The sequence below is a fragment of the Eutrema salsugineum genome, unplaced genomic scaffold, assembly GCF_000478725.1.
Source record: "Eutrema salsugineum unplaced genomic scaffold, Eutsalg1_0 scaffold_4, whole genome shotgun sequence".
Classification (NCBI taxonomy): Eukaryota; Viridiplantae; Streptophyta; class Magnoliopsida; order Brassicales; family Brassicaceae; genus Eutrema; species Eutrema salsugineum.
The window spans coordinates 10,404,154-10,427,035 of record NW_006256686.1 but is presented as its reverse complement, the minus strand read 5'-3'; the positions used below and the strand labels follow the sequence as shown (position 1 = coordinate 10,427,035).

Below are 22,882 nucleotides of genomic sequence, written 5' to 3'. Positions count from 1 at the left end.
TTTGTCGACTGCCTAGATACCTAGAACGGTTCAGAAATCCAAACTGGTGGTACCGAGTTTACATATACAATATCTTGAGGGTAGATCCGTGCACTTCGTGCTGGGTTGTCTGCCTTCATATTTTCTGCGCGTGGAATATGTACTAAAATATTTAAAGTCGAAAACCCTAATCTAGACATCACAAATACTGTCATTCCATTAAGAATTTCATTTATTGATTTTTACATTTTCGTTATATTTGACTAAATATCGATTTTATTAGAGAAAATGGTTGATATTTATACTAAATCATAAGAAATCGAAAATCCTATAAACATAAGAAATCGTAAACACTAACCAATATATTGTAATAATTAGTGACTTTCCATTGATATCCTTTTTTTAACGATGTTCTATTAATTAAATATATAGATATTTTTTAATACTTTTTGTTAGATTTTTTTTTTAAATGTTGATTTTATAAAGTTTTAGAAACGATTTGATTTAGGACAATATTTCTTCACACGCCCCCTCGAAATGATGGTTCTTCTATCCATTCATCTCGAAAAATTCCAATTTAAGATTAATTTTAGGTACGATAGGCCAGACAAATTTTTGAGTTGGGTCGAAGTAGTAAAATGATCACGACTAATAATTTTTTTAAGGTCGGATTTAATATTTAGGTAGAGAATGGGCCTGGCTGCGTGTGTTCGGATTGGATCTGAGAATGAGCTTCCAATCAAAACCAACTGACAATAAGTGGATTAACCCAAGTCTTTTATATATTAGTGTAATCCCATCTCAACTTCCGATGTGGGACAATATTCCTTCACACACCTTCAATAATAATCAACTCCCAAAAAAAAATATCACATCGAAACGAATATCAATTGCTTCTAGAAAATTGTGAAGTCTACTGGTTCAGTCAAACACCTTAGTGGGCTTATGTTCCAAGGCCGCGTCTCATTCAGGGATATTGGGCTTCAGTAATTGTCAGGCCCAAGAGTATGGTTAAGTTGACTTAAGTCGTCATCTTCCCGAGCTGAAGCTGTAACAAGAAAGCAAGAGAGTGAGACAGTTATAGAGAGAGAAAGCAGAGGAAAAGATAGAGAGAGAGAGTGATCGGAGCTTACGACGGAGTAGGCGTTCACCGGTGGTAGATTCCGGTCCGATCATCGTCTTCGCCTTGATTCCTTTTGAGTGCTTGATCTTTATAACAAAGCTGTAAGCACCTTGTGCATAACTCTGTAATCGAAGTCGATAGTGGATATTGAGGGATCCCGTTCCCTCCCCAGAGACGTAGCCATATTGGTGAACTCTGGGTAAACAATCTTGCGTATTGTCTTCTTCAATTACGTTTAGAATTCACCTGCGAGATAGATTCATAGATCTTTAGAATCGGATCAAAACACTACAAGTGGTATCAGAGCTATCCAGGTTCTAGATAGCGAAGAATATCTATTGATATTAGAGGAAGTGATATCGGAACTTATCTTACTCTGGGAGAAAGTCAGATCGGAAGGTTTTGTTGTAGAAGTTTTCTCCTCCTGATCTGTTGGTACTCGTTGATGAAAAGCTCGTTGTTCGGAGACTCTCAAAGTTCAACCTGCAAGAAAAGATCATTCTGGTAAGGATGGAGCCAACTCAAGGGAAATTTGAGATGGACAAACTCTTACCGTAGAGGAAGTGGTTATTGCAGCTCACTCCAAAGAGGCAGAGCTCAGGCAAAAGGGACTCCTAGGTAAGGGAAAGTCTTCATCAGAAGGGCTGTACGTCGAATCCAGAGGGAGATATGAAAAACGTGCAGAATACAAGAATGGTAAAGGCAGATCAAAGTCCAAAAACAAGTACAAAGGCACTACCTGTTTCATCTGTGGGAAAGAGGGGCATTGGAAAAGAGAATGCCCGAGTAAAGGCCAGAAGAAGAATGGAGATTCTTCGGCAAACGTTGCAACAGAGGGGAAGCAACCTCTGGTCCTCACGGTGAGTTTGCAGGACTCCAAAAATGCATGGGTAATGGATTCCGGTTGCACTTTTCACATAACCCCACACAAGGAAGTATTATTTGACCTGAAAGAAGTCAACGGTGGAAAAGTATTAATGGCAAACAACACACACAGTGAGGTAAAGGGAATTGGAAAAGTTAGAATCCAAAACCCAGATGGTACTACGGTAATCCTAACAGATGTTCGGTACATGCCTGACATGAGCAGAAATCTTATCTCCTACGGTATGCTTGAAAAAAGCTGGATGCAAGTATGAAAGTAAAGACTACGAAGTTACCTTCTATAAAAATGGTCAAAAGGTAATCACCGGGAAATACAATAAAGGGCTGTATTATCTCCAAGGACAAGTGACCAATGCCGAAGCAAACCTCTCCACTTCTAAGAAGGATATGACAAGTCTATGGCATTCACGACTTGGTCATATGAGCTCAAAGAACATGGAGGTCTTGGTAAAGAATGGTTTCTTATCAAAGGATGAAATTGGAGATTTGAGTTTTTGCGAGGGATATGTATTAGGCAAATCTCATAAACAGAGTTTTCCTAAGGCCAAGCACACAAATAAGGACATTCTGGAGTATGTGCACTCAGATTTATGGGGGTCACCGTCAACCCCAGAAAGTCTAGGAGGATGCAAGTATTTCATAAGCTTCATTGACGATTACTCAAAGAAGGTCTGGGTTTATTCCTTGAGAACTAAGGATCAGGCATTTTCTAAGTTCAAGGAGTGGAAAGAAGCTGTTGAGAAGCATACTGAGAAGAAACTGAAGTGTTTGAGGACTGATAACGAACTTGAGTTTTGTAATGTCCAGTTCGATGAATTATGCAGACAATCTGGTGTTAAGAGGCATAGAACATGTACGTACACACCACAGCAAAATGGTGTGTCCGAGAGAATGAATATGACTATTATGGACAAGGTGAGAAGTATGTTGGCTGAGACAGGTTTGGGTCAGGAATTCTGGGCTGAGGCAACTCAAACTGCTGTTTATTTGACAAACAGGACCCCTAGCTCTACCATTGAATTCAAGATGCCAGAAGAAGTGTGGACAGGTCACAAACCAGATTTAACACATTTACGAAGGTTTGGGTCCATCGCTTATGTTCATACTGTTCAAGATAAGACTAAGGAATTCTAATGGGGTATCCGTTTGGAGTTAAGGGTTACCGTGTCTGGATTCCAGAAGATGGGAAATGCACGAACCTGATAACACCGTATTTTGACCACTTTTATGGACCGTTTTGAAATACTTTTCTATGTTTTTAATTGCTTTTAAGTACTTTTATTACGTTTTTCTAGTATTTGTAGTTTCAAGACTCTTTTCAGGTAATTTAGGGAAAAGCTTAACAAAATGGATAGAAAACCAGATTTCAGCTCAGAGTCAAACCGTCAGAAGTTCACCCCTGATTGAAGGCCTTCTCATCGTCTGATCCAGCTCAAATTTGGAGACCTTAAAGATGGAAGTATCAGCTTTCCAGCACACTTTACAGCTTGGCAATCCAACGGTTCAATCAAAAGATACGCGAATAGCAAGATGTCCCGTAAACCAGCCGGCAAGCAACTCCACCCGCGGCCAACAGGCCATTTCCCGCGGTCAGAAGCATCCCGACCGCGGCAAACCACTCATTCCCTGCGGTCACAGCACTCCCGACCGCGGCAAGCCAACTCTGAGCCCAAAAGCCCATTTTTGAAGCCCACAATGATTCCTTCATTTGGAGAAACCCTAAGTGACGTCCAGAGATGTCTTGAGCACTATAAATACATGTTTTATGAACCCTAATCGAGATCATCTATCATTACTTCATATTTTTACTGTTTTTGCTTTAGGTTTTAGGGAGAGAGAGATTTGTTCTCTTGAACCCTTGTTCTTTCTTTTTCAATTTTGGTTTCTATTCTACTTCTTAATACTATGCTTTTGATTTCGTTCATCATGTCTGAGTAGTTTTATTGTTGGGATTAAGGGATTTTCGATGGGGATCTATATGTTCGATGAGGATTCCATGAGCTTTTGAGCCGAATCTTAGAACTTTTTCTTCTGAATTCGTTTTTACTGCATGAGAGTAGCGTCATGAACTACAATCTAATCCAGATGCTTGGTGACACGAAAGTGTTCATCCGGTATCAGATCTAGTTTGGGAGAGCAAAACAAACATATGAGTGGAAACCTACCTATGGGCGATTTGTGAATAAGGACGAGTCTTAAACATAATGCATCTCTTCTCTTCCAGGGCCAGAGTGGAAACCTACTGGTCATGGTTGAGAGAGATAGTTGTCTATGATCACGACAGTGGCGTATTCATACGTCCGTGACTCCAGTTCGAAAAGTTTAAGCTAAGATCTTATCAATTTTACTCTCTAGCAATGTTTTGAATCGTTCGTACCCCTGAGAAAACTTCCCTGAACCCCAACGCCTTCTTTCCCATAGATTTACACCGTTTTTATTTCAAGCTTTAGTTCAATATTGTCTTTCCTTTTTAGTAGATTTTAATTTAAGCAATTAGAATATCCGTTTTACTCGTTTTTATTCATTTTCGTTAAGTTTAGTTATTAGGTTATTTAATTCCCGTACTTTCTTTTAAGATTTTTTACATTTTAAACACACTACCAAACCCCCACAAAACCGTTTTGGTTCTAGACTTCCTTACTTTATACTTATGTCAAAGGCTTTTTGCTGGAAAAGATCCTCCTTCCCTGTGGATTCGATCCCTAAGTACTACAATCGATCAACTGTGCACTTGCGGCTATTGATTTCATTTAGGGTAAAACTTGACAACCCTCACTCACTACCACAATCAGAGCCGAAAAACCAAGGTTCAAGGCCAGGCTTGTTGCTAAAGGATTCTCACAAAAGGAAGGTGTGGATTATAATGAAATTTTTTCACCAGTGGTTAAGCATGTGCCCACTAGGATCATGTTATCAATTGTGGTCAACAGGGATTATGAATTGGAGCAACTGGATGTCAAAACTGTGTTCTTAAATGGAAACTTAGAAGAAAGGATTCTTATGAGTCAACCAGAGGGTTTTATTAAGAATGGGGATGAAAATAAAGTTTGTCTTCTACGGAAGTATCTTTACTGGTTGAAACAATCCCCGAGACAATGGAACCTGAGGTTTGATAGCTTTATGAAGAAGGAAAAGTTTCAGAAGAGCCGCTATGATCCGTGTGTGTACATGAGAAACATACTGACTGATCAAGCGATTTATCTTTTGTTATATGTGGATGATATGTTGATTGCCTCAGGAGATATGTCAGAGATTAAAAGGGTAAAAGAAAGCTTGAACAGGGAATTTGAAATGAAGGATTTGGGGAAGGCTTCTCGAATTTTGGGAATGGATATTATCCGAGATAGAGAGAAGGGAATTCTTATTCTGTCACAGAAAAGCTATATTGAGAAAGTTCTAAAGGCGTTTGGAATGAAAGAAGCAAGTCAAGTGACTACTCCCTTAGCACCTCATTTCAAGTTTAAGAGTTTGTCAAAGAAAGAAAGAAAGGCAGAGGCTGTGCCTATGGAAAACATTCCATACGCTAGTGCTGTTGGGAGCTTAGTGTATGCTATGATCGGCTCGAGACCTGATCTAGCCTATGCTGTAGGTGTGGTCAGTAGATTTATGACAAGTCCAAGCAGGGAACATTGGTCAGCAGTTAAATGGATTCTTCGGTATTTGTCAGGTGCCTCTAATGCGTGTCTTACTTTTGTTAAGGTTACAAGTTTTGTCATCAACGGGTTTTGTGATTCAGATTATGCCACAGACTTAGACAAGAGAAGATCAGTGACTGGGTTTGTGTTTAAGGTTTGGGGAAATTCAGTCAGTTGGAGATCAAATTTACAGTCAGTTGTGGCATTATTGACTACAGATGCTGAATATATGGCTCTCTCATCAGCTGTGAGAGAGGCCATTTGGTTGAAAGGTATTTGTGGTGAGTTAGGGCTTAACACAGGAGGTGTAAAGATACATTGTGATTCACAGAGTGCTTTGGCACTTGCAAAGAACTCCGTGCATCACGAGCGCACCAAACACATTGCTACAAAGTATCACTTTATTCAGGATATAGTAGCAGATAACGATGCTATACTATACAAGATCCACACTAGCAAAAATCCAGCAGACTTCTTAACTAAAGCCTTACCTGGGCCAAAGTTTCAGCTCTGCTGTGATTTGGTGAATGTCGTCTAGTGACATAAAGGCTCTGGGTAACTCCACCATTAGAGGATCTCGCACGCATAAGAAGACAAGTCAGTAACTTGAGAATCTTATGGCTCTGATTGGTAAAGAGGAGATGAGGAAGGAAAAGAGAGTTACTCGTGAGTGTAGGGACTAGGGGTGAACCAACCTCTCTAGTTCCAGGTGGAGACTCTGTTCACATGAAAAAAATGAAGTCAGTGAAAGCTGTTCTGAAAGATCCGTGTTAACAGGATAAGGTGCGAGGGATTACGGGCTGAAGCCATTACCTGAAGCCGTAATCACAGCGAAAGAGCAATGTCTGCTCACCGGAGAAGCTGCAAAAGGTGCAAAGAAAATCCGAAAGGGTCAATCTTTGCAAAAGGAGATGAATCATAGGTGAGAATACTCAAGCTAATCTCAGAGTGTTACTTGAGTGTTCACGGGTTACCTTAAGTCAGATTCATGTGCCGGAGTCGCAGAGTCCGTCGGCGATCCCATGGGAGGCTGTCATCTGTTACAGTCGGAGGTTCACTATCGAGAGGTTAGGAGTATTAGGGTTCGGCGGAGTCTTCGGTGTTGAGTCTGAAAGGTGGAGTTTGTGAAGTCTAGTACTGGTTCAGTCAAACACCTTAGTGGGCTTATGTTCCAAGGCCGCGTCTCATTCAGGGATATTTGGCTTCAATAATTGTCAGGCCCAAGAGTGTGGTTAAGTTGACTTAAGTCGTCATCTTCCCGAGCTGAAGTTGTAACAAGAAAGCAAGAGAGTGAGACAGTTATAGAGAGAGAAAGCAGAAGAAAAGATAGAGAGAGTGTGATCGAAGCTTATGACGGAGTAGGCGTTCACCAGTGGTAGATTCCGGTCCGATCATCGTCTTCGCCTTGATTCCTTTTGAGTGCTTGATCTTTATAACAAAGCTGTAAGCACCTTATGCATAGCTCTGTAATCGAAGTCGATAGTGGATATTGAGGGATCCCGTTCCCTCCCCGGAGACGTAGCCATATTGGTGAACTCTGGGTAAACAATCTTGCGTATTGTCTTCTTCAATTACGTTTAGAATTTACCTGCGATATAGATTCATAAATCTTTAGAATCGGATCAAAACTCTACAAAAATAGACAAGAAATCTAGCAACTAGACAAAGCTGAGACAACTCCACATTAATTAGCCAACCTAAAGGCTATCAAAATCCGAGGAACTTATAGTGGGTGAACAATTAGACAAAGTTACATCACAGTAACTGCATTCAAAAACTATGTCTAAGCAACTAGCTTTCTTTATTGCTTCATGTGTAAACAAGATGAAATAGAGTTTTCTTATTCACAGTTTTGTAAAGCAAAGAACTCTATACCTGAAGTCTAGCAATGGTGAACAAAGAATAAAATATACTAATTAATTAAAGCACTGAAGTAAATGAAGTAATCTACGAGCGCTGATGCAAGAATTTGCTCAGCTCTCCGAGCATTGAAGCAAAAATCCAAAATACAAGAATAATGGATATATGTGATATAGTAGCTAGCATCACATCAAACCAATATCAAGTTGACTCACGGATTGTATATGGAAAGCTAGAGGGACCTTAATAATGTATAAGGAATAAATAGTTTGTGTCATCTACTCCTTCTCCCGTGAACATATTTGCTGTCTCAACTTCAACATAAATTCTCTCCATACAGGATCTCCTTAGTCTAGGACATAACTCTATGCCTCTATCACTACAAGAAAGTATACGATTAGCAACGATTTTTTACGACGATTAAGAATCGTCGCAAATTCCCTTCGAATTAACAACGAAAGCACGACGATTCTTATAATCGTCGCCAAATCGTCGTTAATTGGTGACGAAAAGAATTCGACGTTACATCGTCGTGCAGTAACGACGATCTGGCGACGATTATAAGAATCGTCGTTAAATCGTCGTAACTTAGGGACGACTTAACGACGAATAAACCCGATTCTCATTTTCGTTGTTAATTCGTCGCTAAACTACATTTCGTCGTTAATTCGTTGTTAAATAACGTTGTTAATTCGATGGTAAGCAGAATAAAAATCTATATATAGGGCCTCCCATAACCCAAAAAAAAATCACAATGCTCCTAAATAAGAGTGATTGAATTGATCACTTAATTGGGAACAAGTATAAAATTTAAAAATATTCACTTGGTAGTGAATATTAAATATATATACGAAATGTCGTCCATATATGAAATTCGGAAATGGATGTACAATCGTATTGATTCAACGGGATCGTTGACAAAAGAATTCAGTGAGGGGGTTGAGGGATTCATGCATGAGGCAGGAAAACTCCCAAGAACGATTGCCAGTCGTATGATGTATTGTCCTTGTCCTAAATGCATGAATAGAAAATTTATCACAATCGTGAAAGTGTGGTCGCATATATTAAATAGAGGATTTATGCCACATTACTTTATATGGTACCATCATGGAGAAGGGCATGGAGAAAGTGCAGGTAGTAGTAATAGCAATTATCAAGCTTCAAATTTTGAAGACTCGTCAAATAATTTGCATCAAGATGAATATTATCATGCAGAGCAGCAAAGGTTTGATCATGATAGAATTCAAGACATGGTTACAGATGCATTTCACGAAACCACAAACACATTTGCACCTGTCCATGATGAGGAACCCAATGCAGATGCAAAAAAATTTTATGATATGTTAGGTGCTGCTAATCAGCCACTTTACAATGGATGCAAAGAAGGACAATCTAAATTATCACTGGCAGCTAGAATGATGACTATTAAAACTGATCATAACTTAGCTGAGACTTGCATGGATGATTGGGCTGACCTGATTAAAGAGTATTTGCCGGCAGACAATTTAGCAGCTGGAACTTACTATGAGATCCAGAAACTTATTTATAGTCTAGGATTGCTTTCTGAGATGATAGATGTCTGTGTTGACAATTGCATGCTATTTTGGAAAGATGATGATAAGTTGGAGGAATGTCGATTTTGTCATAAGCCTAGATATAAGCCGCAAGGAAGTAGTCGCAGCAAAGTACCATTCCAGCGTATGTGGTACCTTCCTATAACTGATAGGTTGAAACGAATGTATCATTCTGAAAGAACAGCGGCAGCGATGAGATGGCATGCAGATCATTTGCAGACAGATGGAAAGATTACTCATCCGTCAGATGAAATGTAGGTCGCTCCGAAAAAGAAGGGAAAAGTTATAGGGATGGAATCTATTAGAGACGTCCCGAGTGCTTCGTCATCCGCACCACGCCGCCGAGGACCAGAAGATGATCCAGTCGTTCTACGGGCCAAGATTGCAACTTTAGAGGAGTCTCAAAGCGCATATCACCAGGAAGTTCAGGAGGAGCTTTTGGAGTATGACTCCATCTTCGATATCATTGCCCTCTCAATCCCAGATGTTGCAAATGCCTTGCGAGCAAAACGTCAAAAACGTGCAGCGGAAAAGGAGGCAAGATTGGTGGCACGAAGAGTGGCGACACAAGCTGCAGGTACTCAAGGAGCATCTACAAGTGGTGGAGCGACACATGCTGCGGGTACTCAAGGAGCATCTACAAATGGTGGAGAAGATCAATCACATGCTCCGGTTACTAATCTTGCGGACGATTTTGGAGATTTCGAAATTGATTATGATGCTTAAATATGATTTTTTTTTGTTGTAATAAAAATATTTTGTTTTGTTTTAATTAAAATAATTTTATTTTCATATTTATTTTTAATTATTATTTCAAAAAAATTTGGGTTTAAAAAATAAATAAACATTCGTCCTTAAATCGTTGTAAATTACGACGAATTCGGGACGAAATGTTTACGACGAATTAGGGACGAATCTAGAGTAACGACGACTTAAGGACGATTCTTCTGCCACGAATTTGCAACGAATTGCCGACAAAAGCTTTTCGTCGTTCAATCGTCGTTACATTTACAACGAAGTTACGATGAATGCTTCTCGACGATTTAACGACGATTATTTGTTTCTCGCTAATTAAAGACGATTTTACGACGAATTACCAGTTACGACGATCAATATACGACGAACTGGCATTCGTCGTTAAATCGTCGCAAACCTCATTTCACAATGATTTAACGACGAATATGGTCGTTGTGAAATGGGTGATTTCTTGTAGTGTATGAATCCAAAACTTCATGCTTAATATCAGCTCAAATCGAGAGCTAGTTTAAACATCCAAACGCTATATCTTGTGAGGTATTATGCTAAATTTGCTCAGGAGAACGTGAAGAAATGACAAACTGACCACTAACTTCGCAATCCCACCGTTGCTTCTCAATTCAGTAGTGTCACGAAACATTCCACCAAGTTTCAACCAGATCGGATTTCATATTAAGCCTCCCATAATTCCTTGAAGTAGCTGTTATCTAGGGATCCAAGTTTGAACACTTTTGATTGGTTCTTGGACAGCAAGAAAACCTCAACCCTTTATTTTTTCCTCTGTGTGTGTGTATATCTGCGTATAGCTACATGTTGTTACAATTTTGTAGAAACACAAAGTGATTTTATTATATTTTTAAGAAGTCTGATTAGGAAATGCGAAGAAACGTTCTGTATTACTTTTTTTTTCTCTTTACCTGATTTGTTTTAACGCCAAAAAACGATGTTAGTTACATATATTTAATCTCACAACTTGATTGCTTAATTCTCTTACAAAGTAATCTTTGTTTAATATACTCCATAGATAACGTGAGGGTCAGCTCTTCACGTGAAACCCACGTGCCGATTTCACGCAATGACCAGATCCAGTGTTTCGCTTCCTTCTCTGTTTCCATACGTATCCTACGTGGCAAAATTCTATTAGTTGTACGCTTTTCGTAGCCGCAAATCTAGCGATCGTAATATTGCATTTCACATTCTCACTCTAAAACTAACTATTTTTGTTTATTATCATCATCTTCTCAGATCTCTTCTTATTCGTCTCTTACTTCACTCATCAAGATCTGAGAGAGAAACATAATTTGAAATTCGAAAATGAAGCTCGGAATCATAACCATTTCGTCTCTGCTAATGCTGGTACTCGTCTCCGGCGAGATTTCGACTAAAGTCTCACCGGCTCCGGCGCCGGATCTATCAACCGACGCTACAGATTCGCCTCCAATCCACGCGCCTACGCCGGAATTTGGATCCCCTTCACCAGCAGAGTCTCCGATCGCATACTCTTCTCTTCCGCAACCAGAAACAGAACACTCCCCATCTCCATCTCCTTCTCCGTCAGATTCTCCATCGCTATCTCCGCCGTTGCCGGATGATCATGCGTCTCCTTCATCTTCTCCATCTCCGTCTCCGTCGCAAGAAGCTAGCGATTTGAACCACAGCGATATTACCGGTGTCGAAGAGGAAAAATCATCGGGAGGCGGTGGAATGAGCGGCGGGAAGAAGGCTGGGGTCGCGTTTGGAACGATCGCGGCGGTTTGTGTGGTTGGATTGGCCGGATTTGTGTACAAGAGACGGCAGGAGAATATTCGCAGATCTCGGTACGGTTACGCCGCCAGAGAGATGCTGTAAAGAGAGAGAGATCCGGCGAGGATATAGCTTGATTTAATTTTTTTTGTTACTTTTCGAATTTCGAAAAACATTTATTGATATATTTGTTTGAAAAAAGTCCGTATGATTTTTTGCAGTTGTTTTCGTGGCTGATTGATTACCGAAATCTTATTATTTGTAGTTAGTTCGAAACTACAATTATATTTCTGATTTAATAATTTGGAAAGTATTAATGCATTTTATTATAGAGTTATTGCACTTGGTCATTTATTTGGGAAAACGAATCTATTATATAAAAACTCAGTTGAGTTTCACAAGATTGACATATCAGCATTCATTTTTTTGACACATTAGATTAAAAAAAATTATGAGAAAATTAAACAATTAAATTATACTAATTTGGTTTTTAATTGAACACAAAAACCGAAAGAGAAGTACATATCAATTTATGGTTCATAATAAACTGCAAATTAATTTTATTTTGGAAATTGGAAAGATAGAATCTCAAACAATCTCCAATGCTTTCTAATATCGACTCAAAATTCCACAAGTCAATAGGTAAAATTTTTTATTCTTCGCCTCCTCTTTGATTTATTGGTTTTTAAAAACTGTATTATATTCCTTGTATTGAATTCATTCTGGTTTTGTTTACATAGACATTGATCCATTTTCTTTGTATAAAGGCATATCCACCGATGACAACCCTACCACCAGGACAAAGAGTTGAGACTTGAAGTCCTCGGGCAGAAAGCAAAATACGATTTGGCAAAGATATTAAATTTGTCTTACAAAATACATATTTTTATCATTAAAAATTAACTAACAAACAAAAAGACAGGTTGAGAAAAATAATAATGAAGATATATTTGGTTAGGTGCAAAAATAAAAAATATTACATCTACAAAAAATAATGACTACATTTTTACGAGTTCATATGATATTCATATTACCAAATACAAAAAATTAGATTAAACTTATAAAAAAATGTCTATTAATAAATTATATTAAAACAAAAAAATCACATTTAATGACTATATTTTTACAAATTTGGATAATATTTTCTTTATCAAAAATAAAATAGGTTAATTTTGTTGAAAAATAGAAATTTAAAATGTATATAAAACAAACAAAACACCCGCGTGTACACGCGGGTATTCATCTAGTGATGCCAAAATTTGGGTAATTTACTGTACATAAGAAAAGTATCAAAATCTAGTTGAACTAAATTTTCTTGGACCAAAAACTCGATAATATAAATATTTGAATTATCTATCTAAACTTTTAACATCGTGTCAAAATCTATTCTGACCATTTGACCGTTAGTTAATACTCACAGAATGCTGATGTAGCCAATATGTCAATTTTGATGTGGTAACTGTACAAAAAACATCATCGTTTTAACTATTTTTAGAACAATTTTCACCTAAACAAAACAATGTCGTTTTGATTTGGATAAAAATAAAAGTTCCAAATCAATTTAGGGTTCACGAATTTGTCTCTTCGATAGTGGTTTTAAAGGAAGCTCTAATAGAATGTCAAAGAAGAGGGTCCCCTAAAAGATGTAGGTGTGAAGAAGCTGTCCTCATGAAGACTATGGTTCATATAGACCAGAGGATGAAGGAAGCAGTGAATCATCAAAGAAGATTCATGATTAGGGCAGTACAATGGATAGAGGCTGAGTAGAAGAAACTCAAGTATTGTGTGATGATTCCCAGAGAAAATGCAAGAAATGAAGTGTATGAATCTGGTGTAAACTAAAGTGTTAACATGAGACTAAGGGCATGTGCGTGTAGTAGATGGGACATGAGTGGTATTCATTGCCGTCTACGTGTCATCATTGAAAGGAAACTGAATCATGAGGATCCCATCTCCCATAGGTTTTTGAATTCCTGGCAGCAACAAATCTATAGTCTATTAATCAATCATATCAATCCTATCAACGGTCTGTTATTTTGAGGAAAAGCAAGATCAAAGGTGCTGCCACCACCAAGTTTAGTTGAAAAAAGTGAGAACAAAATTGGAAGAAAGCCAAAGCCAAAGAGGATGAAGGAAGCAGTGAATCATCAAAGAAGATTCATGGTAATGGCATTACAGTGGATAGAGGCTGAGTAGAAGAAACTCAAGTATTGTGTGATGATTCCCAGAAAAAATGCAAGAGATGAGGTGTGTGAGTCTGGTGTAAGTTAAAGTGTTAACATGAGACTAAGGGCATGTGCGTGTAGTAGATGAGACATGAGTGGTCTTCCTTGCCATCATGCCCTACGTGTCATCGCTGAAAGGAAACTGAATCATGAGGATCCCATCTTCCATTGGTTTCTGAATTCCTGGCAGCAACAAATCTATAGTCTGTTAATCAATTCTATCAATCCTCTCAACGGTCTGTTATTTGAGGAAAAATCAAAATCAAAGGTGCTGCCACCACCAAGTTTAGTTGAAAAAATTGAGAACAAAGTTGGAAGAAAGCCAAAGCCGAAAAGGAAGAAGGCAAGGCATGAGTCTCCATTAAAGAAGAAAGCATCTAGAGAGAAAAAGATCATGCATTGTGGTTGTTGTGGTGAAGATAGCCATAATGTAACAAAATGTCAGAATATGGTAGTGGATAATGGCAAAAAAGCAAGTAAGAGATCAAATGCCAGAAAGAAGAGCCAGGGAGAAGATGGAAATGAGGCTACAGAGACAGAACAAGATGGATACGAGTAAATGACTCTATCATTTGGAGAAGGACCAACTCTAACTCAACCAACTCAAGACTAGATAAGTTGTGTGATCGTTTAAGGGGCCATCGTTTAAGTGAATACTAATACAGTATAGAATAGTATTAGCAACCTTGTTATTTTTTTTGTGTTGGGAAGATGGAAGAAATGATGATGTTGTGGAGCACAAAGGATGGAGCATAAGAGGCAGCTGATTAGAACCTAAATCATGACTTTGTTTCTCTGTTTTTTGTCATGGTTTAAACTGAATTTTGTTTGATGTTATGATATGATTTTTTTTTAAGTTTAGCCCCTTGTTTTGCAACTGTTTTTTGTAACCCTTATGCTCAGAAAATTTTGCTTGTATGAAGCTTTAGATACTCTTGCTTCTATGTTGTGTTTGATCCGTATTTTGCTTGATCAAAATCCATTTTCTAATCATTCAGTTTTAACAACAAATTTACGACACAAAACATTATTCCAAACATAAACATTAGATTGAAAGACTAAGACACTAGTAGCTTATCTCAAACACTTATGTAGACTCACATTACAACAAGATCACAAAGGAAAAAGCAAATAGAACATCCACATCTCACACTAGACCAACCACATCACAAAAGCAAAATCAGACAAGATTATTCAAGCTACAGAGCTCCAATGTGAGATCTCCCACCTCTTTTTCAACCACAGCCTCACACATACACGTCTCCATAGCCAATGTGTCAATCTCAGACTCACAAACATTAAAGCCCTTCTGCAATGTCATTGAAGTTTCTTCAATGTTCCCGACTTTGTCTATCAAGTCCTCAAGCTCTTTAACCATACATGTATCAGTCCATTTGAACGTATGATACCAATTATCCTATCACATATACAAACATAACTCAATGGACAACAAACACTCCATCCAAACATATATCAATGCTCCGAAAATGAGTATACTTACTCCTTCATTTCCATATGGGCACGCATGAAACAGCCTTCCAGGATTTTTAGCAATACCAGACGTCTTCATAAGGACAGCTTCTCTGCACCTACATCTCTTAGGGAACCCTCTTCTTTGACATTCCATTAGAGCTCCCTTTAAAACCATTATCGACGAAGAAGACAAGTCAAGAACCCTAAATCGATTTGGGATTTTTATTTCCCCCAATTAAATCAAAACGACGCCGTTTTATTTATGTGAGAATTATCCTAAAAATAGTTAAAAGATGACGTTTTTTTTTACTGTTGCCACATTGGAATAGTGACATGTCGGTCATTTCAACATTCTGTGAGTGTTGACTAACAGTTAGATTGTCAAGATAGGTTTTGGCATGATGTTATAAGTTAAAGATAGGTAATTCAAATGTTTATATCATTCAGATGGGAATTAGCCCCGTATTTTAGTACAATTTTGTTTTTTAGCCCACAAAATTTAGTTCAGTTAGATTTTGGTCATTTTTCGTCTTTCTAGACCTCTCACATTAGCTTGAGATTTTTATTTTATTATTAGAAATTTTAAACATACCATCGCTCTCATTGGTTTCAATTTTGTGGAATATGTAACTGTGAAATAGTATAAATAATCTTGCGCAATAAAATAATTTATTTAAAAATCACTTTTTTTGTTTGATTGTTTTTTCTTTGTATCATCTTTAAGTAAAAAACGTAATTTTTTGTTAATTGACATTTAGAACCCAAATCGGTAAAAAACAAAATTTTTTCGAAAATAAAAATCGAGGAAAATAATAGTTTTTTGAAATAAAAGCCGGCGGAAAATAAAATTATTTTAGAGAAACAACACAAAAATCATGCAACCATTAATACAAGTCTATAAAATTAAGTCTATTGATGAAATAGATCAATTGTTAAGGAAAATGTGAAAAATCTAGTGAAATTATCTGCCGAAGAAATTAAAAAAACTAACAAGAAATTAAAAAAACTAACACCTAACTACTACTACCCAAAAAAAAAAACTAAACCCTAAATGAAGAGACTTTTTTTTTTAAATCCGGTGAAATGCTACTCAATTATGAAAATGACAGAGAAAATATCTTTGCCACACCGCAAATCAAACTAGTAACCTAAATTTTTGAACACCTAAGCGATAATTCATAATCAATAGACCTAAATTCAAAAAGATTCACAGAGATTGAAAAACTTAAGAGCAATTCACTACAAAGAAACCCGCTCCAGCTTTGTCTCGTAGACAAATATTTAATTCTAATGAAATACATGTAAAACTTACAGATCAACAATGGCACAAAGACTCCTTGGTCCTTCACATTAGTTCAAAATCCATGATATTTTACAAATCTATATACTTATTTGCGTAGAGATTTGCTTACGTATCGCACTCATAACAAGTTTCACAGTTCTTCGCTTACGTGTCAGCTCCAACATAAGTTTCGGCTGCAAAAAGCAATTACGTGCCATTTTTAATTGGTTCCTTATTGATGATGTGTAAAAAAAACCTTAAAACGAACCAGTTTAAATTGATATGGTTTAATGCTTAATTTCATAGTTAACCAAACCGTTTTTAAAATTACATAAGACCAAAATTTAGAAAAAATTAAAAAAAAGTTTTTTTTTTAAAATAAAATATGATATCTCTTAGTGTTTATTATTTATTATGTTTCCAAAATTTAGAATGTTAAAAGAAACAAAAAATAGAATCTCTTTAAAAAGCTATAGAATGTCGTTTTTGAAATTATATAAAACTGAAATTTAGAAAAAAATTTTAAAAAATGTTTTACAACGAGTTTCAGAGCTTTTCGCTTACATGTCAGCTCAAAAATGAATTTCGGCTATAAACAGACCGTTTAACCCTATTTTGCAATTTATGTGTCATTTTAAAATTTTAAAAACGTGTCATTATCTGATTATGTGTAAAAAAAACTTTTAAAAAAACTGGTCTAAATATGGTTTAATGTTTAATTGCATAGTCAATCAAACCGTTTTTAAAATTGTATATAACCAAAATTTTAAAAAAATTAACAAAAATGTTTTTTTTATAAAAAAAATAGAATCTATATTTCTTAATTCTGAGTGTTTACCATTTCTTATATTTCTGAAATTTAAAAAAAAATTCTAACAAAAATGTTAAAAGAAACAAAAAATGGAAACTTTTAAAAATTAATGGAATGTCGTTTCAAAACAAAAAAAAATTTTTTTTAAAAAGTCTAACAAAAAAATTAAAAAAAAAAAAAAAATATATATATATATATATGTATCTAACTAATGGAATGATGGTATTTGTAATGTTTAAAACACATAAAACAATGATCAAATCGAATAAATTCATACAAACCTTCAAAAAATTAGGTCTAAAATACATAGAACAATGATCAAAAGGTCTTAAAACTATTTAAACTAAACTAGGTGAATACCCGCACATTACGTGCAGATTTTTCTTTTCAAAATTTTCAAACTTTTTTTATATTTTTATAAAAATTAATATAATCATCACTTGTTACTTACTTACTTGTTAATATTTTATTCTAAAAAATTATAAAATATTAATACATATTGAATATTATTTAATAATTTAAAATTATATTAAGATTAATAAATATCATTCAATGTTTTTAATTAGTTATAACATAAATTTTTGTTTAACATTTACAGAAATATTAATTGATAATCAATTAATTAAAAAAATAAAATTAATATAATCATCATTTCATTTGTTACTGGTCAGTATTTTATTATAAATAATTTAAAAAATTAATTTAAAATACATCTTGAATATTATTAAGTAATCTAAATATTATTAAGTAATCTACAATTATATAAAAATTAAATATATATCTATCAATATTTTTAATTAGTTATAACATAAATTGTTGTTTAACATTAATATAAATTTTAATTAAGAGTCAGTTAATAAAACAAACTTTTCATATTCTTTAAGTGTTTTAAAATTTAATACTAAATTTTATTAATTAAAATTTAAAGACAGGTGTCAACCTCTTCAATATTAATGTGTCAATTATATGGAGAAAGTTGAACAACTTTTATATATAAAATAAGATTATTTGGATACTACTATATTTTTATTTACTCTCTTCTATTCTATATTGTTTTTACGATCATATCTTCCAACATTAAAATGTAAGAAAATCTAACAAACAAATATACTCAAAAATAAAAAACAAATGAATCCAAACTATTATTATATTTTCAAACAATCAAATAAAAATCATATCAAACTACTATTAATATGATAAAATTTGTCAAACTACTATTATATGATAAAATTTAACTACTAGTCCATGTACTCTAAAATTTAGCCCATCCCAAAAGAGATTTATAATAAACGTCATATTGTTGTTTTCCACCCAATGACCCAAACAGGCAAACAGGTTATCTTTATATATAGAAAAAAAAAATATAACCAAAAAGAAAGAAAAGTAAAAACAACAAAAGAGGAAAAACAAATAACAATCAAGAGAAGTCTCTCTAAGGAACTCTCTTACATACAACATAAACGCAATCGCTTCGACCCGCCTAAAGGGATTTGAACAGACAAAACGATATGTTTGCCAAGTTTTCACGTAAACTGGTCTTTGGTTAAGAATCTGCAATCTCAGCTACCATTTCAATCCCATTATGTGCTTCTTCTTCTTGAGCTTTGCGTTTGCACCAACAAAAGTACTCCGGGACAACCCCATCTTCTCCAGTGACCCATGGATGCTCCGCCACAGCTTTCAACGTCATCCTCTTGTTTGGGTCTAACACAAGTGAGCAGCTTTGAGCCACGTTATTCACAAAAAGGCCTAACTTTTATTTCAACTTCAAACTCATAGCAAACTGATAAGAACTCACCTTTGCAAAGTAGACCTGTGATCAAGTCCTTGAGCTGAGGATTCAGTCCTTCCGGTATTATCAACGGGTTGTGAACAATCTTGCATTATTCGTAAGAAAACAAGATTTAAGACAGCTTGCTTTATTCAAAATCTGTAAACAAAAGCAGCAGAGAGAGAGAGAAGGAAACCTTGTCATAAGTATCCTGAAGTGTATCACCAAGAAACGGGTACTGTCCTAATATCATACAATGCAAAGTAACTCCCACTGCCCATGTGTCTGCAGCTCTGCCACTGTATGTTATACCTAAACAACATTCTGGGGCAGTGAAGACAGGAGTCCCAGGAGATCTACGTAGTTGATCATCATCATCCTGCACCATAACGTATCATGTTTACAGATTTGAAGATACTAATGCTGATGTTTGACAAAGACCAAAGATGGGATTCTCAGTACCTTGAATACTTGGCTTACACTGAAATCTCCTATCTTCACTGTCCCGGTACTAGTAACCAGCAAATTGTCCGGTTTAATGTCGCCGTGAATTACATTCTGTAAACAAGGCGATAATCATGTCTCTTATCGGATAAAACGAAAGTGTTGGATGAAGAAGCGTTAGAGAGTGAAGATCGTACATGAGAATGAAGGTACATGAGGCCAGCAACTACATCCCGCAAGTACTTTCTAGCAGTATTCTCTCCGAGAGCACCCGGTGGTCCAGAAGCATCATAAGCCCATTTCCCATCAACATATTCAAGAACTATAGACAAGACGCAACAACACAGAATCAGATGAAAGAAATTTCCCCTAAAGAGAAAGAATTGAAGTGACAAACAAAAGAGGGGAAAGACATACCCATGTAAAAATGATCAGTCTCAGGGTCATCAATAACCTCAATGAGGTTAACTATATTAGGATGCTCCAGGATTTTCATTATCATAACCTATAATGATGAGATACAAAAACATGGAACCCGTTACACAAGTCTTTTTGGCATGAATCTGAAAAAAGGCAACATGGGAAATTACCTCCAAGTTGGGTGTTGTTAAGATAAATAAAAAGAAATATATGAGATACCTCACGAAGAACATCTCCCATAGCAGTTTCTGAAGGTGCAACCCGTAGCCTTAACAAATGTGATTTGTGAAAAGCCTGGAAATCCAAATATATAATCACCACATGTCCAAAAAATTTAGTTGCATTATGTGATCAACTAAAGAAATATTTCTATAATCTGTGTCGTGGTGATCTTCAGTGAACAGTGTCACAGAAGACCAGCAATACAAAGTTAAGCTCACAAGTGGTGAGTATACCTTAATAGCATAATCCTTTCCATCGACAGTGCTTTGATATAGAACCTGTTATACATACAAACAACAACGTTATGGATTCTATAACCCATTTTTGTTCACTTTTATCCATGCATAGGAAACTAGTTTCTTTATTTACTACCTATCCATAAGGAAATAAGTTTAAGAAAGCCAAGATATAAGTGTTTAGCATTCGCCTAAAAGAACATATATAAGCTTTGAAAAGACGTTTTTTCACACTTACTACTTTCCCATAGCTTCCAGATCCAATTTTACGCTGACGAACAAACTCATTAACTGTCTTGTTTCCATCTTCATCCTGGAAACCAAATACGAAATATATTCGGTATTCACACACTATACCATATAAAGGAGGATTTAAGTTTCTTTGGGGACATGGGAAAAATGTCGCATACCTCTCCCCGTATAAGTTTATTAGTTTCCTTCACTAGAAACCGCCTGCAGATTAGTCCATTTTGTAGTTTATATTTCAAAATTTCCTCAGAACGTTTGGAACGGCTCTGCTGCTCTACTACTTTCTCTTCTTCTTCTTCATCTATTTCTTCTTCTTCTTCATCTCCTCCAGCATAGCTGGTTACATCACCATCATTGGAATACGTATCATCATCATCGTATGGTTTTAGTGATTGTCTTGATCTCTCAGAGCAACCAAAGCACCCAAAGCAACCCATCGCTTGGGCAAATGAGAAGCTATCACGAAACATTATCTACTCCAAAACAAAAATGAAATCTCTAGTATGTTGAAAAGCTAGGAATTCCGAAAACCTGTAAGAAACATTGAAGCCATAATCACAAACCTGATTCGAGAGAAAATCTACTTCCCTAAAGATTAAAACTAAAAGCAACCACAAATCTTACTCTGCAAAAAAGAGGGCTTCAAAGCCCGAGAAGCTTCGTTATTCCAAAGGATGCCACTCAGCAAGATGAATGAAACTTCTTGAGATATCGAATCCAATACTACTCAAACGCAACATTTCGTAGCTCCACCTTATAGTAAATATATATATATTGATCCCAAATCTTTCCCAATTTCTATTAACTTATAAGAAATAGCTTCATGCACCACCAATAAAGTCAATATCAACTCCAAGCTTCTGCGAAAAAAGAGAAAAACTTTCTTCAATCAAATTCGCCGGAAATATATTAGGGTCATATTTTGAGGTAAAGATCAAAGTTTTTGGCGAAAGTGATTAACTTTCCCCATATATCCATTGAAATTAACATTCAATGCAAAGTCAATATCAACTCTAACCTTCTGCAAAAAAGGGAGAAATTTTCTCCAATTGAATTCGCTGAAATACACTAAAGATCATATTTTGAGGTAAGATCAAACCTTTTGGCGAAAGTTATAAGCTTTCCGCATATATTCATTGAAATTAACATTCTATACAAAACCCTTCACGTATGAACGATGACACCATTTTTCTTATCACAAACCCAAATTACCCACTAGGCGAGACAAAAGAAAAAAAAAAGAAAAAACCCTAATTTCGATATCGACGGCGCAGGAATGAGCAGGTAGCGTCGAAGAAGAAATATTATTCCCAGTTTAAAGGCGATCGGATATTCGAAATTGGGAAGAAGAACAAAAAAATTCAGTGATTAGAGTGTAGCGAATGAAAATCTTACAATTCAAATTGATTCGGAATTCGAATGCGATTTCAACAACAGCAGCATGAAGAAAAGAGGAAATTCGCCATAGACACCCAACGTTTGATTTGTTTTAAAACAAAAAATTGTTTTTTTTTTTTGTGTTGGCAACTTGGTAGTATTTTATAAGGACAAAAAAAAAATACAAAAAATACAGTTAAGAAGGAGTATCAAACAAACCTCACCAGCTAATGTGACATCTAAACAGAGTTTAACTATTGAGAAGGGATGATTACTGTACTAATCTTAGAAAGTATCTATATTACTTGTTTGGCGCATTTTTATTTTTTTTTACAAAACTAACCTAGCATACTCAAAACATTTTTTTCGCCTTTGTTAAAAAAAAACTAATTACGAAAATGTCATTATTTTTTTAATGCCACGTAGACAGAAAATAACGCTAAAAATTTGATAAGTCTACCAGACTTTGATGGTAGACTTATCAAATTTTGGTCAACACAAAAATTTTGTCGGTAGAATTATTAGGTCGATGGTAGATTTATTCGAGAGTTAGTAGATTTTACAAATGTTGGTAGACTTATCTTGGTAGAGTTTTAATAATGAGAGGTAGATTTATTATGTTTCGGTAGATTTGTTGTTATGAATGGCAGACTTGTCGAACGCGTTGGTAGACTTATTAAAGAAAGCGTTGACTTTCTCGCATAGTTGACTTTGTCGGTAGATTTATTGACAATGAGGTAGATTTAATTTATGAGTTGGTAGACTTATGTCCTTTGGCAGTAAATTTATGTGAAAAAGTTATCAATACGTGATGGTA

At 35.8% G+C, this 22,882-nt stretch overlaps 3 protein-coding genes and 2 long non-coding RNA genes across 7 annotated transcripts; 1 reads left to right on the top strand and 4 right to left on the bottom strand.

The window, feature by feature from the left end:
• Positions 1–1,702: 1,702 nt before the first annotated feature.
• On the bottom strand, positions 1,703–6,188 carry LOC112084661. Its single transcript, XR_002898328.1, has 3 exons — positions 6,114–6,188; positions 1,842–2,049; positions 1,703–1,746 (listed from the first exon to the last, which is right to left on the bottom strand). It is a non-coding gene; the product is annotated as an uncharacterized LOC112084661 (long non-coding RNA).
• A 117-nt stretch (positions 6,189–6,305) lies between these two features.
• On the bottom strand, positions 6,306–6,728 carry LOC112084579. Its single transcript, XR_002898244.1, has 3 exons — positions 6,597–6,728; positions 6,436–6,483; positions 6,306–6,340 (listed from the first exon to the last, which is right to left on the bottom strand). It is a non-coding gene; the product is annotated as an uncharacterized LOC112084579 (long non-coding RNA).
• Positions 6,729–10,945: 4,217 nt separating this feature from the next.
• Positions 10,946–11,889, top strand: LOC18013536 (classical arabinogalactan protein 3). Its single transcript, XM_024153860.1, has one exon. The coding sequence runs from the start codon at positions 11,127–11,129 to the stop codon at positions 11,658–11,660; it is 534 nt and encodes a 177-aa protein (XP_024009628.1). The 5' UTR covers positions 10,946–11,126; the 3' UTR covers positions 11,661–11,889.
• Positions 11,890–14,960: 3,071 nt separating this feature from the next.
• On the bottom strand, positions 14,961–15,428 carry LOC18013529 (uncharacterized protein At4g04775). The gene is made up of 2 exons (XM_006418995.2): positions 15,282–15,428; positions 14,961–15,197 (listed from the first exon to the last, which is right to left on the bottom strand). Exons 1-2 carry the CDS (start codon positions 15,426–15,428, stop codon positions 14,961–14,963), a joined length of 384 nt encoding a protein of 127 aa, XP_006419058.2.
• Positions 15,429–18,671: 3,243 nt separating this feature from the next.
• On the bottom strand, positions 18,672–22,191 carry LOC18013527 (serine/threonine-protein kinase GRIK1). 3 transcript variants are annotated; one of them, XM_006418993.2, is made up of 12 exons: positions 22,084–22,191; positions 21,313–21,548; positions 20,850–21,219; positions 20,678–20,752; positions 20,437–20,481; positions 20,201–20,275; positions 19,979–20,066; positions 19,759–19,883; positions 19,580–19,675; positions 19,314–19,496; positions 19,145–19,223; positions 18,672–19,050 (listed from the first exon to the last, which is right to left on the bottom strand). In XM_006418993.2, the coding sequence occupies exons 3-12, from the start codon at positions 21,156–21,158 to the stop codon at positions 18,890–18,892; spliced, it is 1,236 nt and encodes a 411-aa protein (XP_006419056.1). In that variant the 5' UTR covers positions 21,159–21,219; positions 21,313–21,548; positions 22,084–22,191; the 3' UTR covers positions 18,672–18,889. The 3 variants fall into 3 exon arrangements, with proteins under 3 accessions (XP_006419056.1, XP_024009665.1, XP_024009666.1); XM_024153897.1 differs by lacking the exon at positions 22,084–22,191 and adding an exon at positions 21,707–22,019; XM_024153898.1 differs by lacking the exon at positions 22,084–22,191 and adding an exon at positions 21,788–21,934.
• Positions 22,192–22,882: the final 691 nt, after the last annotated feature.

Excerpts from the sequence above, each read along its gene's own strand:
- LOC18013536 (XM_024153860.1), top strand. The coding sequence starts at position 11,127 with ATGAAGCTCGGAATCATAACCATTTCGTCTCTGCTAATGCTGGTACTC.
- LOC18013529 (XM_006418995.2), bottom strand. The coding sequence starts at position 15,428 with ATGGTTTTAAAGGGAGCTCTAATGGAATGTCAAAGAAGAGGGTTCCCT. Across the intron at positions 15,198-15,281 it reads GCCCATATGGAAATGAAGGA|GATAATTGGTATCATACGTT; the intron begins GTAAGTATACTC and ends TATATGTGATAG.
- LOC18013527 (XM_006418993.2), bottom strand. The coding sequence starts at position 21,158 with ATGTTTCGTGATAGCTTCTCATTTGCCCAAGCGATGGGTTGCTTTGGG. Across the intron at positions 19,497-19,579 it reads GTGTAAGCCAAGTATTCAAG|GATGATGATGATCAACTACG; the intron begins GTACTGAGAATC and ends GTTATGGTGCAG. Across the intron at positions 19,051-19,144 it reads CACAGGTCTACTTTGCAAAG|ACCCAAACAAGAGGATGACG; the intron begins GTGAGTTCTTAT and ends CACTTGTGTTAG.